Source organism: Pseudonaja textilis, chromosome 9, assembly GCF_049901715.1.
Source record: "Pseudonaja textilis isolate UNSWEBS1 chromosome 9, rPseTex1.2, whole genome shotgun sequence".
Classification (NCBI taxonomy): Eukaryota; Metazoa; Chordata; class Lepidosauria; order Squamata; family Elapidae; genus Pseudonaja; species Pseudonaja textilis.
This window is the reverse complement of record NC_141998.1, coordinates 6,260,807-6,276,747: the sequence shown is the minus strand read 5'-3', so window position 1 is coordinate 6,276,747 and position 15,941 is coordinate 6,260,807. Positions and strand designations below refer to the sequence as shown.

At 41.1% G+C, this 15,941-nt stretch overlaps 1 protein-coding gene across 1 annotated transcript; it reads right to left on the bottom strand.

The window, feature by feature from the left end:
* Positions 1–4,255: 4,255 nt before the first annotated feature.
* Positions 4,256–15,214, bottom strand: HTRA4 (HtrA serine peptidase 4). The gene is made up of 9 exons (XM_026714980.2): positions 14,782–15,214; positions 12,179–12,278; positions 9,634–9,838; positions 9,107–9,301; positions 7,843–7,875; positions 7,372–7,486; positions 7,141–7,198; positions 5,470–5,565; positions 4,256–4,433 (listed from the first exon to the last, which is right to left on the bottom strand). The coding sequence occupies exons 1-9, from the start codon at positions 15,212–15,214 to the stop codon at positions 4,268–4,270; spliced, it is 1,401 nt and encodes a 466-aa protein (XP_026570765.1). The 3' UTR covers positions 4,256–4,267.
* Between the last annotated feature and the right edge of the window lie 727 nt (positions 15,215–15,941).

Below are 15,941 nucleotides of genomic sequence, written 5' to 3'. Positions count from 1 at the left end.
TCTATCTATCTATCTATCTATCTATCTATCTATCTATCTATCTATCTATCATCTACCATCTACCCACTCATCCATCTATCCATCTATCTATCATCTATCTCTCTCTAACTCTCTATCATCACCATCTCTCTCTTTCTCTCCCTCCCTCCCTATCTCTCTTTATCTATCTATCTATCTATCTATCTATCTATCTATCTATCTATCTATCTATCTATCTATCATCTATCTGTTGTCATCATCATCATAATCTCTCTCTTTCTTTCTCCTTCCCTCCCCTCCCTCCCTCCTTGTCTGTCTGTCTGTCTGTCTGTCTGTCTGTCTGATCTATCTATCTATCTATCTATCTATCTATCTATCTATCTATCTATCATAATCTCTCTCTTTCTCTCTCTCTCTCTCTCCCTCCCTCCCTCCCTCCCTCGATCTGTTGTAGTCATCATCATAATTATCACCATCAGCTCTCTCTCTCTCTTTCTCCTTCCCTCCCTTCCTCCTGGTATCTGTCATCTATCTATCATCTCTCTCGCTACCATCTCAGACCACTAGAACTGAATTATAGAAGGGATCATTTAGGCCATCAAATCTAAATAATTTTTCAGTTTAGGAGTCCAAATTTAAGCAGTTTGTGTTCAACCATTGTTTGACTACAGCTACTGAATTTATTTATCGAGATCTCTCTTAATAATTGTTGTTCCTAACATTCAGGTGGCACCTGCCAATTTAAAACTTTAAGAGTATTATTCTGTGTCTTTACCTTGAGACAAGAAAACAGAGCCAGAGAATGATAGACTCTTAAATCTTGTGTGTCAATTCATCCTTCTGGAAGCATTAAATGACAATGCTTCCTAACTCCATGTTCTGCTGGCACCAGTGTGGAGCAGAGAGCAGGCCAATGGCTCCCTCTTATGGTATAATAATATACTCGTTGTGCTCGTAACACACAAACACAAAAACCAGTCAACCCCACTGTAACCTTAAATGGCAAATGAATAGGACTGCCTTGTGGTTTAGTGTGTCATATGATCCAAGTGAATTGGAGTTGAAGTCCATACCGCTTAAAGTGGTTAAAGTTGAGAAACACTAGAACTAGAACTTTTATTACCTTTTCTTCAGGCTGTGTCGCAACCGTGCCATGCCTTATGCAAACATTTATTCATCGTTTCAGATCCAGCGCCTGATAGTCGTGCATATACAAAACGCCTTTGTTTGAAATGTGCATGCCTCAGGCGTTACGTTCTATTTTTTATTTTTTCAGTTTAAAGAGACAAACAGGAAAGAACTACAAGAAGACAGGTCATTCCAATATTGATGATGTGGATTTGCATTCAGTGGGGTGAATATATTCCCTCTGTTGTCTCACTGGGATACTGCAGGCTCACTGGCTTAAACAGTGTGGGAAGAAATATCCGTCTGGTCCAGTTCCAAGCCGAGAGAAAGGCGTTGGAGGCCGGAGCCTGATTGGAAAGGAGATCCATTTAATGAGGAAGCAGAACACATGTTTGTAGTTCCGGTGCAGCTGACCACAGGGAGTTGAGAGTGGGGGGGAATTTCTCTTGGGCTTTGCACTTGAGCTTCCTGTTCCTGTGCAAGAATATGTATTCTATTGACTGCTGTCAATAGACTCCCGTGGGGCCATGTAGGAGTTTTTCTGAGCTAGGTTTGGTTGAACTGCTGGGAGTGGTGCAACTGAGATGATACAATGAAGGGGCTTTGGGCAATTCCTATTGTGGCTGAGGGCTAATCCTACTTTTGTTGGATCTTGGGTGAGGGTATTAATTTATGAATAGAACACGCTACCTCTTTTTACAGCCGGGGGAGGGGGCGCTGCTGCAGGTTCGCACAGGTTCTAGCGATCCTCTAGCTATCCTCTGCCCAGTTCGGCGAACCTGCAAGTCCCATCCCTCGCTGGCCTCTCCTACCCCACCCTACCCCTCCCCTCCCCAGGAGGCCCATTTTGGATGCCAGGTAAGAACAGAGGCTTGGGAAGGGTGAAAAACGGACCTCCCAGGTGTTCTGGTGGGCCACTCCCACCATGGCCATGCCCACCCAGCAACCGGGCAGAGAACCGGTTGCTTAATTTTTTTGATGTCTTTATCTCTTAAGTGCTGACCTCCACTGAGGGCTATTAAGGAAGGTGCGGGCTGCTTTCCAAGAGCACGTTTCTCCATTTCTCATCCAGGGAAATATAATGTTCTGCCTTTTAAATATTTCCTAAAACATTTCATTCTCCCAGAAGAGGGGTGGGTGCTAACTTTCTAGAACAGGTTCATATAATTTAATATATAGGAAATAATGCCTCCCTGGTGGGTTAGCAAAGGATTATTGACTTATTGATTATTGAATGGCAATATAACGGAATGTAAACAACTGGCAATACTGGAATGACCCACTGGGGGCAGTATTTCCTATACATTCCCTTATTTTCGTGTATTTATTCATTTGTATTCCACCTTTATTATTTTTACAAATAAGTATATTGCATTATTTTCCCCATAGAGCCTGTAAATACTTAGTCAGTATTACCTATATTGTAAGCTTGTTGTATTTTCTTTAGTCTATAGAGCTGCAATAACTCATTGAGCCAATATATATTTCCTATATTTCCTATTATATTGCCTGTTTAATTCAGAGTCTGGAATCCCATCAGAAAGCCACCAGGGGGCAGTATGTCCCATACTTTAAATTACATTGCCCTTTTTTTTTAAACCTATACAGCCTGCAGCATCTCATTGAGCCACTAGGAGGCAACATTGTCTATAGATTCCACTACATTATCTTATTTTTCCCTATTGAATCTGTAATAGGAAATAAATTTTGATCACGTGACCAGGGGGGATGCTGTAACGGTTCTAGGAACAAGGACCAGGGGGCCATTTTTTCAGTGCTGTTGTAAAATAGCCGCTTGACAAATGGTTGTAAGCAGAGGGGATATTCAGCAGGTTCTGACCAGTTCTGGAGAACCGGAAGCGGAAATTTTGAGTAGTTCGCAGGACTGGCAAATCCCACCTCTGACTGGCCCCGCCCCCATCTATTCTCCACCTCCTGAGTCCCAGCAGATCGGCTGGGTCTCTTTTGGTTGCCCTGCACAGGAGAACGGAGCTGGAAAGCAGGTTAGTGGGGTGCGGAGGGAATGGGGATTTTGCAGTATCCTTCCCCTGTCACATCCACCATGCCATGTCATTCCCACCAAGCCACGCCCACAAACCTGGTAGTAAAAATTTTTGAATCCCACCACTGGTTGTAAGTGCAGGACCAACAGCCTTTCCTGGTTGACTTGTGCAGGGCAGGCTGAGTTAAAAAGCAGTTTTAGCATGTATTGTTGCAGTTGCCATCATGAGATTTTTTTAAAAGACTCATCCCCTACAGACATCTCTGTGCTCTCATTGTGGTGTTCAGCATTTGATTGAGAATGAACTTGAATAAATTGGGCTGGGATGGGTCTGGCTCAGCTGCTTGTCCCCTCCCCCGGTCCTGTCCCCTAATAGATCAGGTAGCCAAGGACTATAGAAACTCCACCAAGCATTACTATGGAGACATTTCCAGAGAAGGCAAAACTGGCTCAAGATCAGGGATAGATGGGGCATTTGAGAAGGCAAAGGAGGAGAGTAAAAACCTATCTGAGGCTTTGCACATTTATTTTGCTTTCTACATGTTCAATATCCAAAACCCATAAAAAGTTCTGCCTTTTGATTTCAGACTTCAATGATAAAACGTTTCTTTGTAGGGCCCATCAAAATGGCCATGATGATTGTCCGTAGAGGTTGCTGCCATATTTTAGGGACTTAAAAGAGAAGATTTTGTAGAAGCTTCTGCAAATGAGAGAGTTATTTTTCAACCCTGCTTCATTTGGGCCAAAGGAATTAAATGACAAGCAAGTTCATTTTCTAAGTGCATTCATCCATTCCTCGTATGTGAAAGACAAGGAGAAACAGAATGGAACCTTATCAAAGACAGACCCAATCTAGAATTAAGGAGAACAATGAACAATGAACCAATGGAACAGTTTGCCTCTAGAAGATGTGGATGTCCATCAGTGGAGGTTTTTAAGAAGAGATTGGACTGAAATAGTATTGTGTAGGGCTAGAAGATTTCCCAGGCTTTTTTTCCAACTCTGCTATTGTTATTCTGTTAAATGTGTGTGTGGATCAATTTATATATACTGTACATTCAGGAAAGAGAGCTATCTATGAACTATAGATTTTTCCTAAGCTGTTTCTTATCGACAGCAATTAAAGACTCCAACACCTATTGGATAAGTAGGTCCAGTTTAATCGATTTGATCTGGAGTTACTGTCAGGATGATGTCTTCATTTCCTCGTCTCACTATTATGGCCAGGATACGGTGGTTTCGAACGGCCTCTGTCACTTCACGGGTTGAAGTGACTTGTTTTCCATTTATTGCTGTGATGACATCTCCATCTTGCAGGCCAGCTCTGGAAGCAACGCAAACCAGGAAGGGAGTGTATATTTAAACAAAAGAAATGTACCGATAAAATCCATCATCAGGACCAGGTGACAGTTAGCCCCATCTTGCCATTTCAGGTCAGTTTCTCGATCAAGAAACACACATGCTTTGTAGAGAAGCTACAAAATTTTGCTTTTGGAAGCAAAATTTTAGGAACTGTGATGCTGACGGAAACCTCACCCTTCTTCCTCCACATTCGGTCAGGAAAGAGCCAGAGGAAAATCAGAAGTCAATAACATGGGAGATCTTGGGGGAAAAGTGATGTTGGGATATGGTTGAAAGGACAGTGAAGAGCACCAAAAAGATCTCTTCAAACTAAGAAGGAAGACAACAAATGCAACATAATGCCAGCAAAAGTAAAGTGTGTTTGAGGTGACCCTGTTTGACTCAAAAAGAAGATTGAGTACTTTGGATAACTCAATGAATTGTGGCTGAATTCACATATCATGATAATTCCTGGCCTGCTGAAATAAGGTTGGTTCAGTAAATTCAGTTTGGTTGGGCTTGGATGTCACACTAATGCAGGAAGAGTCATTGGAAACCCATAAATAAATATTGTGTGAAACCAAAATCAAGCAAAATAAATTGTTGACTTAGTGTAATGTGTGAACCCAGTTAAAAGAGAGGCTTCTGAAGGAGGCTTAGAAAAGTTGGGTGAGACTTGGTGAAGTTTGGATTTGCACCATGTTCCAAGATAAAGTAAAATCCCTTGATTGTTCTTTTTGGGCCAAAAAGAACATAGAAAGGAAGTAAATAAAGTTTTGGAATGCGGAGTCCCAAAACTTTCAATAGAAGAGAATATATGTTCACCTGTGAGCTCCTTTGTGCCTTCTGAGCTGGGTTGTTTGCTTGCAGATGTTTCATTATCTGACTACGTAATATCATGATGTTACCTCACCCAGTAAATGACACATCTGTAAGAAAACAGCCAAGCTCAGAGAGCACACAGGTGAACATATATTCTCTTCTATTGAAAGTTTTAGAAGAAAGCACCGACCTCTTACCTTGCTGCAGCTGTACCCGGTATCACTTCATAAACGTAGATACCGGAGCTCAGGTTGGGAAAATCTCGATTATGCCGTCTCAGCTCATGGATGAGACTAAGAGAGAGAGAGAGAGAGAGAGAGAGAGAGAATAATAGCTCCATTACCAGCAGGCTCCAAACACTCTTAAGATAAGCTAGTAAGCTCTTGTAATTTTTCCTGGTTTCCTCTCCACGTATACATTAGCTTACAATTCCCATTCTATCAGAGCTGTCAAAGCTGAGCATACCTGGAAGGTGCTAGGGGGGCGAAGGCCTACAGATCGAATAAGTTGGCAAAAGAACAATTAACAGGTGTGGCATCCTTCTAACTTCCTCAGAAGTTAGCAAGAAGTGATTTGAGAAGCCATTTCCAAGCCAACAGATAAAAAAGGAACATGGCCACAACCACTGAATGTGAAATGAAATCCCTACCATCATGAGACTAAGATGACCCCAAGCCTCTTAGCCTTTTGCAAGTTATTGAATAGCTGGCTGTTTCCTCAGACATTACGATCAGGAAAGATGAACCCTGCTACTATGAAAGGTTAGTAGTTGAACTCATTCTTAGATGTTTGAGGGTTTGTTTGTTTTTAATCATGGAAGTCCTTTGTGCAAGATGGGCAGAGAGAGAGAGAGAGAGAGAGAGATACAGAGACAAAGAGAGATACAGAGAAATACAGAGAAATACAGAGAAATACAGAGAAATACAGAGAGAGAGAAAGATACACAGAGAGAGAGAGAGAGAGGTACAGAGAGAGAGATACAGAGAGAGAGAGAGGTACAGACAGAGAGACGACAGAGAGATAAGAGATATGACATTGAAATGCCAGATTAGACATAGGTAGGTAGGTAGAATGATAGCTAGATAGATAGATAGATAGATATGACAGATTGAGATATAACAGAACAAGATGACAGGTGATAGATAGATAAATAGATTGGGATAGATTAGATAGAAGATAGATACGATAGATAGATAGATAGATAGATAGATAGATAGATAGATAGATAGATAGATAGATAGACAGACAGACAGATAGATGATAGATAGATATGACAGATTGAGATATAACAGGAAAAGATGACAGGTGATAGATAAATAGATAGGGATAGATTAGATAGATAGATAGATAGATAGATAGATAGATAGATAGATAGATAGATAGATAGATAGATAGATAGATAGATAGATAGATAGATAGATAGATAGATAGACAGACAGACAGAAAGACAGACAGATAGATAGATAGATAGATAGATAGATAGATAGATAGATTGAGATATAACAGAACAAGATGACAGGTGATAGATTAATAGATTGGGATAGATTAGATAGAAGATAGATACTATAGATAGATAGATAGATAGATAGATAGAGAGAGAGAGAGAGAGATAGATAGATAGACAGACAGATAGATGATAGATAGATATGACAGATTGAGATATAACAGGAAAAGATGACAGGTGATAGATAAATAGATAGGGATAGATTAGGTAGAAGATAGATACTGTAGATAGATAGATAGATAGATAGATAGATAGATAGATAGATAGATAGATAGATAGATAGATAGATAGAGATGATAGATAGATGATAGGCGGATGATAGAGCCTGTGTGAGAACAAGAAGGATGGAAGGATGGAGACTTACTTGAAAGTAAGGGGGACCATTCTGAGGCCCAGATACTTCTTCTTGGGAATGGTCTTACCTAGAGAGAAGCAGGAAGTTAAAAGCATGCTTCAAAGGCCAAATTAAAAAAAAAAGATGAAAAGGAAAAGATTAGTTAACAAAGGGCTGCGGTGTTCTCCCATGATGAGACCGCTACCCTGCATTGTACTGGCTGCGTCCAAGAGTCACTTGAGCATTTTCCTGAGACCCTACCTTTCAGCTGTCGGTTGTGAGTTTCTTCCAGAAAGTGGCGGATCCGATCGGAGGGGATGGCAAAGGAGATGCCAGCTGTAACCTTCAGAGTATTCATTCCAATGACTTCACCATCCTGTTGAGAGGAGCAAGTGAAAGTGAAAAGAAAGATTTGAACCAAGTTTACATACCCTGTAAATAAATAGCCCATAGTCCATAGCCCTGGACAAAAACAAAACAAAACAAAAGGCCTCCAGCATTTTATGCTGTCACAATTATATGTCTATCAATTCACATTTTATCATTCATTCTGGATTAAGCATTCACTGACATCCATATGTTGAGTTATACTCTGGTTTGCTTGTTTGTTGTTTTGGTTGTGTGAATCCAAATAATTATGGCTTATTCCATGAACAAAATGTAATAAGTGCTCAACAAAGTGGAATATTGTTGCTGTTTAGAAAAGACAAAGAAAAAGTAAACAATCCTTACCAAATTCACCAATGGCCCTCCTGAATTTCCATACTGTGAATGAGAAAAGAAGGAAGTGATCATATCATGGAAAGATTATTTTCTCCAAGATTTCCGAGGTTCTTTCCCACCCAATTATTCTATGTCCTGTGTTCTGGAGGGTAAACAATTGAGAGAACTAGGTATGTCTAACAAAAAGAAGGATTCAGGGTATAATAGCAATCTTCCAATATTGGAGGGGCTGTCACAGAGAAGGTCAGTCAAGTCTCCAAAACATCTGATGGCAAGACGAGAAGTAATGGGTGGAAGATTATCAATGAGAAATCCATCTCGATTCTAGAACTAAAAAGAAATTTCCTGACAGTGAGAACAATCAGTCAGTAGAACCGCAGAACTGCCTCCAGAAGTTGTGGATGATCCAACGCTGCAGGTTGTCAAGAAGAGATTGAACAACCATTGTCCTGAATAGGTTATAGGTTTTCCTAGCAGGGGTTGAACTAGAAGACCTCCAAAACTCCTTCCAACCCTATCATTCTACTGGTATATGTTCTATTTCTGCTGCCAGATATTGTCCAGGTATCTTTAAAATATAAGAAGACCTCTGCTGAGTGGAACAGGGGTTTCTCGCTGGGATATGCAACCTTTAGGAGGCTGCCAACTTTCCGAGGCATGAGTGGGATGTTCTGGAAACAACAAATTGAAGTTCAAGTCCACATGCAACTTTAATATACTGTAAATGGGAGGCCATGGGCCCTCTAGCCCACCCCTTCGATTTCACTGCCAGCTCTAAGAGAAGGCAGACATGAAACTAGTCAAAATTGTGGAAGAAGGGAGCAGGAGGGAATTTCAATATCAATTACTTGACAAAGGGTAATAAGCAGAGGTGGTATTCAGCCAGTTCTGACCAGTTCTGGAGAACCGTTAGCGGAAATGTTGAGTAGTTTGGAGAACCGGCAAATACCGCCTCTGACTGGCCCCGCCCCCATCTATTCTCTGCCTCTTGAGTCCCAGCTGGGTTGGCTGGGTCTTCTTTGGTTGCCCTGCACAGGAGGACAGAGCTGGAAAGCAGGTTAGTGGGGTGGGGAGGGAATGGGGACTTTGCAGTAACCTTCCCCTGACATGCCCAACAAGCCACACCCACCAAGCCATGTCACGCTAACCAGGCCATGCCCACAGAACCGGTAGTAAACAAATTTGAATCCTACCTCTGGTAGTAACCCAATACTTTTCCCCGAATTGAAGAAGAGATCCATCCCTTTTGGAAAAAGCCACAGAGAAATCTTACATTGATAATGGCATCGGTCTGGATATATTCCATGTCAGAGTCCTTCATCCCAAGCTCCCGGCCATCCCGTTGGGTGCTGCTTACAATCCCAGTTGTCACGGTGTTTTGCAAGGAGAAGGGACTCCCCAGGGCCACCACAAACTCCCCAGGCCGAAGATCAGAGGATCTTCCCAGCAGGAGCACCGGGAGGGCTACCTGGCTCAAGGAGAAAAGCATTCAAAAGTCAGTGGTGCAGGAGACCGACTGGGCCACGTCCACCATGGCCACGTCCACCCGGCAACCAAGCAGAGAACCCTTCACTAAAATGTTTGAAGCCCACCCCCGGACGCAACCATTTCTCCTAGTCTCCAGGGACATAACTGAATATGCCAAAAAGGCCAGTATTGTTCCTTAGGGGTGTCAAACAGCAAATGCCTTTAAGAGTCTTTCTCACAAGTATTGCTCTCTGTCTACTCCAATCGTGCATAATCGTCTTCCCAAATAGTAAACATGGTTTTTCCCTGCTGGAATGAGGAAGCTGTACTCACCTGGGTATCTATTTTGATCAGAGCAATGTCCAGTTTATGGTCAACATCTTTGATCTGGGCATCCACCTGATGGCCAGTTTTGAGCTCGACTTTGATCCTCTGCTTCTTGTTGAGAACATGGGCGTTGGTGAGGATTAAACCATCTTCAGATACAATGAAGCCCGAGCCACTGGAAACCAGGACTTCTTTCTTTGTGAAGGGAACCCTGACTCAGGAAGATAGACAAAAAGGCATAATACATCCATTCTCACCAACTTTGGAATTTAAGGCAGTTTATTTCTCAACCCCAGCAATTCAAGATCCGTGGGCTGGGAAATTCTGGAAATTAATGTCCACTCATTCAAATACATCAAGAATATAAGAAACTTATTTTCACATGTGGTGGACCTGCCCAGAGGTCAAGAAGTATTGGAACATAATTCGATTGTGGCTTAGAAGAAATAATAAAACAGAAAATTGAACCCAAACTAGAACTATTTCTATTAGGCATAATAATGGAAAAATATAATAAAAAAGACAAATATATTATGTTACATATTTTAACAGCTGCCAGGATCTCTTATGCACAATTTTGGAAGCAGGAAAATGTACTACCCAGAGGGTGTTGTTATTAAAATAATATTAAATATTAATATTAAAATAATATTAAAAAATGGACAGGCTAACAATGAAATTAAGAGATAAAGATTAGATATACTATAGTGTCTGGGACGCCTGCTATGAAAGGTTTAAAAATAAAAAGAAATCAAAATGGCAATTAGGCAAAGAATAAGAAACTATGTAAATATCTATATCTATATCCATATTTATTTATACTTATTTACATATTAATTTGAAATTAAATAATGAAAGGAATATGCAATGGTAATGGAATAGTAAAGTATATATACAGAAAGATGATAAGGAAATGTAAAAGATGTCTTGATGTTGATATAATGATGCATAAAGTTTTATTTTATGTTTTTAAATTTTGAAAGTCTAATGAAGTATTTGGAAAAAAAAATCTTTAAAAAAAAGAATATAAGAAACACTTTTGTTTCCTCATGATGGAATCCACTTCTAAACTTCATGCTTGATGTGGAAAAGAATGAAACTCTGACTTTGGGTTTTACATATTAGATTGATAGAGCTTTATAGAAATGACTTGTTCTTATTATGGAAAAACAAAAAGCTGCGATTTGATGCCAATGCCTTATTTTACTGTAACAGAGAGAGTTGAAAGTCAATAATTATTTTTCTTCCCCCACCCATCTTTCCTCACTTCTCTTCCCCCTTCCCCCTCTCCCCTCAGCGCTCTTCTATTTATTTTTGTATTTTATATTTTATAATAGTCTATAACTTAATAAAATGTTTTTTTTTAAAAAAAAGAATATGAGAAGCACTGGCCTAAACCAAAGATCTGAAATCCGGACAATGATCAATTGGACTTTCTCTGGAACAGTTTAGAGGTAGTCGAACTACAATTTAGTTTTAGTATGTTTTCTCTTTCTGAACAAGACAGTAAGGCAAGCATCCAGCAGCTTTCTACAGCGATTCAACACAAACAGGGAAAGAACAGCTACAACTGCTTGGTTAATAAATGTAATATCATCAACACCACTCTCATCTAATCCAAAAAGCATATTGACAGGAATTTCCTTCAAATCTTGTATTGATTTGTAATGCATGAGTCCAATGGGGAGGACATGAATGAGAAGATTTTAAACACCTTTAAAAACATGTTTTATTTTTAAAAGGCTCACACTTTGCCTGAAGCTCATGAAGAAAAGTAAAATTGGGACCTAAGTTAGTGTTTTTTGCTGGAATGTTGTGGGGGGGAGATCAAAAGTGTAACCATACTTGGCCAAATAAACTATGATTCCGTTCAATTCCATTCTAAAATGAAGTTGAATTTGAACTGTTAGGCATGTATTGTTCTCAACTTCAGGAACTTGTATGAGGTTCAAATCCCAAAATTCTGGGAGTAGAAGTCTATTATAAACGTTAAAATTCCTGAGTTTGACAATCACTACTTTAGGGAATTACTCCATAAATATCACAGGCTGAATCCAGACTATCACAAGAGACCCCTTGAATTAACAAAATCAATCAATCAATCATCATTAATGTACATCCTACTGACTTCAGAGGGTCTATTCCAAACCTGCGTAAACAGAGATTCTGATAATATTTTTCATTCCCTTTTGTTTTGCAAATTAAATAAAGCACATACAAGCAATTAAAAAAAAAATCCAAGCAGTCTTATTTAAAGCAAGTTTTAAATGCTAGGGAGAACACATATTTTAATATTTGGTGTAAATCTTTTCTTCCTTTTTCCCTCTGCAGGCTGAAATTTACCTGCAGAAGTGCTATGGCTACAGCTCCCCATTTTTAAAAGCTGAAGGGGTAGATGGTGAAAGAATCTTCAAGGGGAAAAAATAGAAGGGCAGACAGATAATCATTTTCAATACCTAGTTAGAATTTGGTTAATGTCAACACCTACTTATCAATTTCATCTAGAGAATGAATTTGGTCATTCTCGGTACCTGTAAACAGTTTTTCTTACCTGCGAAAGAGTTCCAGGTGAACTACAGAAGGAGCAATTTTCTCCACCACGTCAGCAATAAAGTTGAATTTATTCCTTGGGCTATTGAGGTCCACAGCACCTGTAGAACAATGTCACCCCCAGTTCATTGATGCATCTTAAAGCCAGTGAGATGCAATGCTAAAACACCTGGGGATTTGGGGTCCAGTCCCCTGCCAAGTTCTCTCAAGTTCTCTCTGCATGGCAAATGATGCCACCAAATTAGATTTAGCTGAATGAACAAAAGATTGATGTACCATAAGGAGTTTCCATATGCGTCTTTTCCTAAACTGGAGGTAGACAGGGCTCCAATTCATATTATCACTGGTAAAAAGACAGCAATATTCTGTCACAAGAGAGATCACAAACTAGATAACTTAGCACATATAACTCATTCCTGGCTAAACTACCGCGTGTTTTCTTAATCACAGTTGTCTGAATAAATCACAATGGGTAAAAGTGAACATAGAAATTACAATTCAGTTGAGAAACGCATGTAATAAGAGAATTGTTTTGTTCAGGCTTATCACACTGTGTGAATCTGCTTTGACTCTTTGAGTTAGTTTCTAGACTAATTTATCCACTGTGTCACTAAGGTTGATATAAGATGGTATGGTATATCTGTTATATATATAAAAGCGAAATACACTCACACATCATCACAAAATCTCCAGAAACATATAGCCTACAAACTTTAAATTTGGCATGTGTGTTCCTCTTGGCTTATAGAAGCTTACTAAGAAAGGGTTTTTCGAAATGACCATCAGAGCATTCGTATTTTGTATATTATTATTAACACGCTCTGATGCTAAGGAGTTCTACTCCCCCTCCCCACCTGAAAATAAATCCCTTCCAAATGCAAAACACAAGCAGAGGAGAGGAGTTTTAGTTTTAGTTTCACCGCAGCCAACCAGCTTTAGTACAGAACAGTTGAGCTAAGCAGAGCCCAGGCTCCTTGCTGTCCCCTTCTTGCTCACACAGCAAATACTGTTTCAGTTTCCAAACAGGCTTCAACTCTCTCACACACTGACAGGACGCTAGCCAGATGAATACTGATGGATGCTGGTAGGCAGAGGCAGATTTTTTCTCTCCTTATTTTCCTCCTCAAAAGCTAATCCCGATCACATAGTTTCATAGTGAAGCATGAGTATCGAGTCAGTTGGGATATAAGGCAATGGAATACTTTTCCTGAGTCAATTAATCCAGGTGCTGTGATTTGTATAATATGAATTTGAGGAATGAAACTTACGTTTCATTCAAACATGAGGGGTCCTTGGTGCTCCCTCAGCTTGGTTGTTTTCTGGTAATCTTTTCATTACCCAGACGAGGTAACATCATCAGGGCTAGTTAAATGTTACCAAGTTTGGGTAATGAAATGTCTGCAAGAAAACAGCCAAGCACCAAGGTCCCTTCATTTCACCCCCAAGCTACAAATATTCTCCCTTGTTCATTCAATCATATTGAAGCAACTATGCATTAACACAATGAGCAAGCCAGGACACTGGCATCCTCAAGTACATCATAACATGTGTGTACAAGGGGTAGACATCTTAAGGCTCCTCCCAAGCCAGTCCTCTCCACATCTAAAACATATTAAGAACAATTGCTGGAACTAGGTATGTCTAGTTTGATTAAAAAAGAAGGACTGGGGGAGACAGGATAGCAGTTTTCCAATATCTCAGAGGCTTCCACAAAGAAGAGGGAGTCAAGCTATTCTCCGAAGCACCAGAGGGCAGGACAAGAAGCAACGGGTGGAAACTAATCAAGGACAGGAGCATCCTGACAGTGAGAACCATTACTCAGTGGAACAACTTGCCTTTGGAAGTTGTGCATTCTCCAGCACTGGAAGTTTTAAAGAAGAAATTGGATAACCATTTGTCTGAAGTGTTGTAGGGTTTCCTGCCAGGCAGGGGGTTGCACTAGAAGACCTCCAAGGTACCTTCTAACTCTGTTATTCTATTCTATTCTATTCTATTCTATTCTATTCTATTCTATTCTATTCTATTCTATTCTATATTGCATTCTACTCTACTCTACTCTACTCTACTCTACTCTACTCTACTCTACTCTACTCTATTCTATTCTATATTGCATTCTACTCTACTCTACTCTACTCTACTCTACTCTACTCTACTCTACTCTATTCTATATTGCATTCTACTCTTCTCTTCTCTTCTCTTCCATATTTTCTATTCCATTCCATTCCATCCATCCCATCCCATCCCATCTCATCTACCCTTCCCTTCCATTCCATTCCACTCCACTCGTATTCCCTATTGCTATTCCATTCTTCCAGCTAGTCTTTTGACCTGTAACTGCCCACCTGCACGTGGGTGAGGGAGCGGGAAGCTTGCCTGTCTCTGAAGGGGTTACTTTCTCTTTCCAAGAGAAACCGCGTGGACGTGGCTGGGTTTCACTCCTGCAAACTCCTACCGTCCTTGGCCACTTTAAAGTGTCCACAAACAGATTCCAGCTCTTCCGCCTAGGAAACTAGATTTGTAGCCGAGCTGTGGCCCCAGGTAGGAAGGCGACCCTCCGTCTTCTCCTCTCCCCCCGTCTCCCCTCCTCCTGGACCCCGCACCCACCTGCTTCTCCGCAGTTTCCCTTATGGACGGGGAGGACGAGCGGCTGGTAGCCAGAGCTGGACTGATGGTTCCGGGCGCGCAGCTGGCAAAGGCTGCTGTAGGTGCGTCCATCGCTGCCGCAGACGCCCAGCGGCCCCTCGACGCACGAACAGGTGCCCGGTTCGCGGCTGCCCGGCCGCCGGTGGCAGAAGAAGCCCCGGGCGCAAAGGCCATCCGGAGCGCACGGCTGACCCTCGCCCGGCGCGCAGTCCCAGCAGCAGCCGCAGCGGTCCAGCTGGAGCTCGCCCCCGACGGCCAGGCAGGCTTGCTGGGAGCGCGGCGGGCAGCGCGCCCGGTGGCATTCCGCTGGGCAGGGCGGCAGCGGGCTGGAAGGAGCGGCCAGCAAAGCCGGCAGGAGGAGGAGGAGGAGGAGGGAGAGCGGCGAGCGGGCCATGGCGTTGCAACCGGACTAGGTAGCTGCGCCCACGGCCGGCGGGCTTTATGCGGGGAAGGCAGAGGGGTCGGGGCTAAGGGGGCGGAGGCCCGTGGATGGCCGAGGCCACCCACCCCGCCGCCCCCGCCAGTAGCCTGTAGTCAGGGCAGAGGATCGTGGATCAGAACCTTAGGATAGGATAGGATAGGATAGGATAGGATAGGATAGGACAGGACAGGATAGGATAAAGAATGAAAGAATATAATATAATATTGGAATGAAGAACAATAGAATAGAATAAAGAAAGAGTAGAATAGAATAGAATAGAATAGAATAGAATAGATAGAATATTGGAATGAAGAACAGAATAGAATAGAACAGAATAGAATAGAATAGAATAGAATAGAATAGAATAGAATAGAATAGAATAGAACGAATAGAATAGAATAGATAGATATTGGAATGAAGAACAGAATAGAATAGAATAGAATAGACGAATAGGAATAGGAATAGAATAGATAGAATATTGGAATGAAGAACAGAATAGAATAGAATAGAATAGAATAGAATAGAATAGAATGGAATAGGAATAGAATAGAATAGATAGAATAGAATGAAGACGGAATAGAATAGAATAGATAGATATTGGAATGAAGAACAGAATAGAATAGAATAGAATAGAATAGAATAGAATAGAATAGAACGGAATAGGAATAGGAATAGAATAGATAGAATATTGGAATGAAGA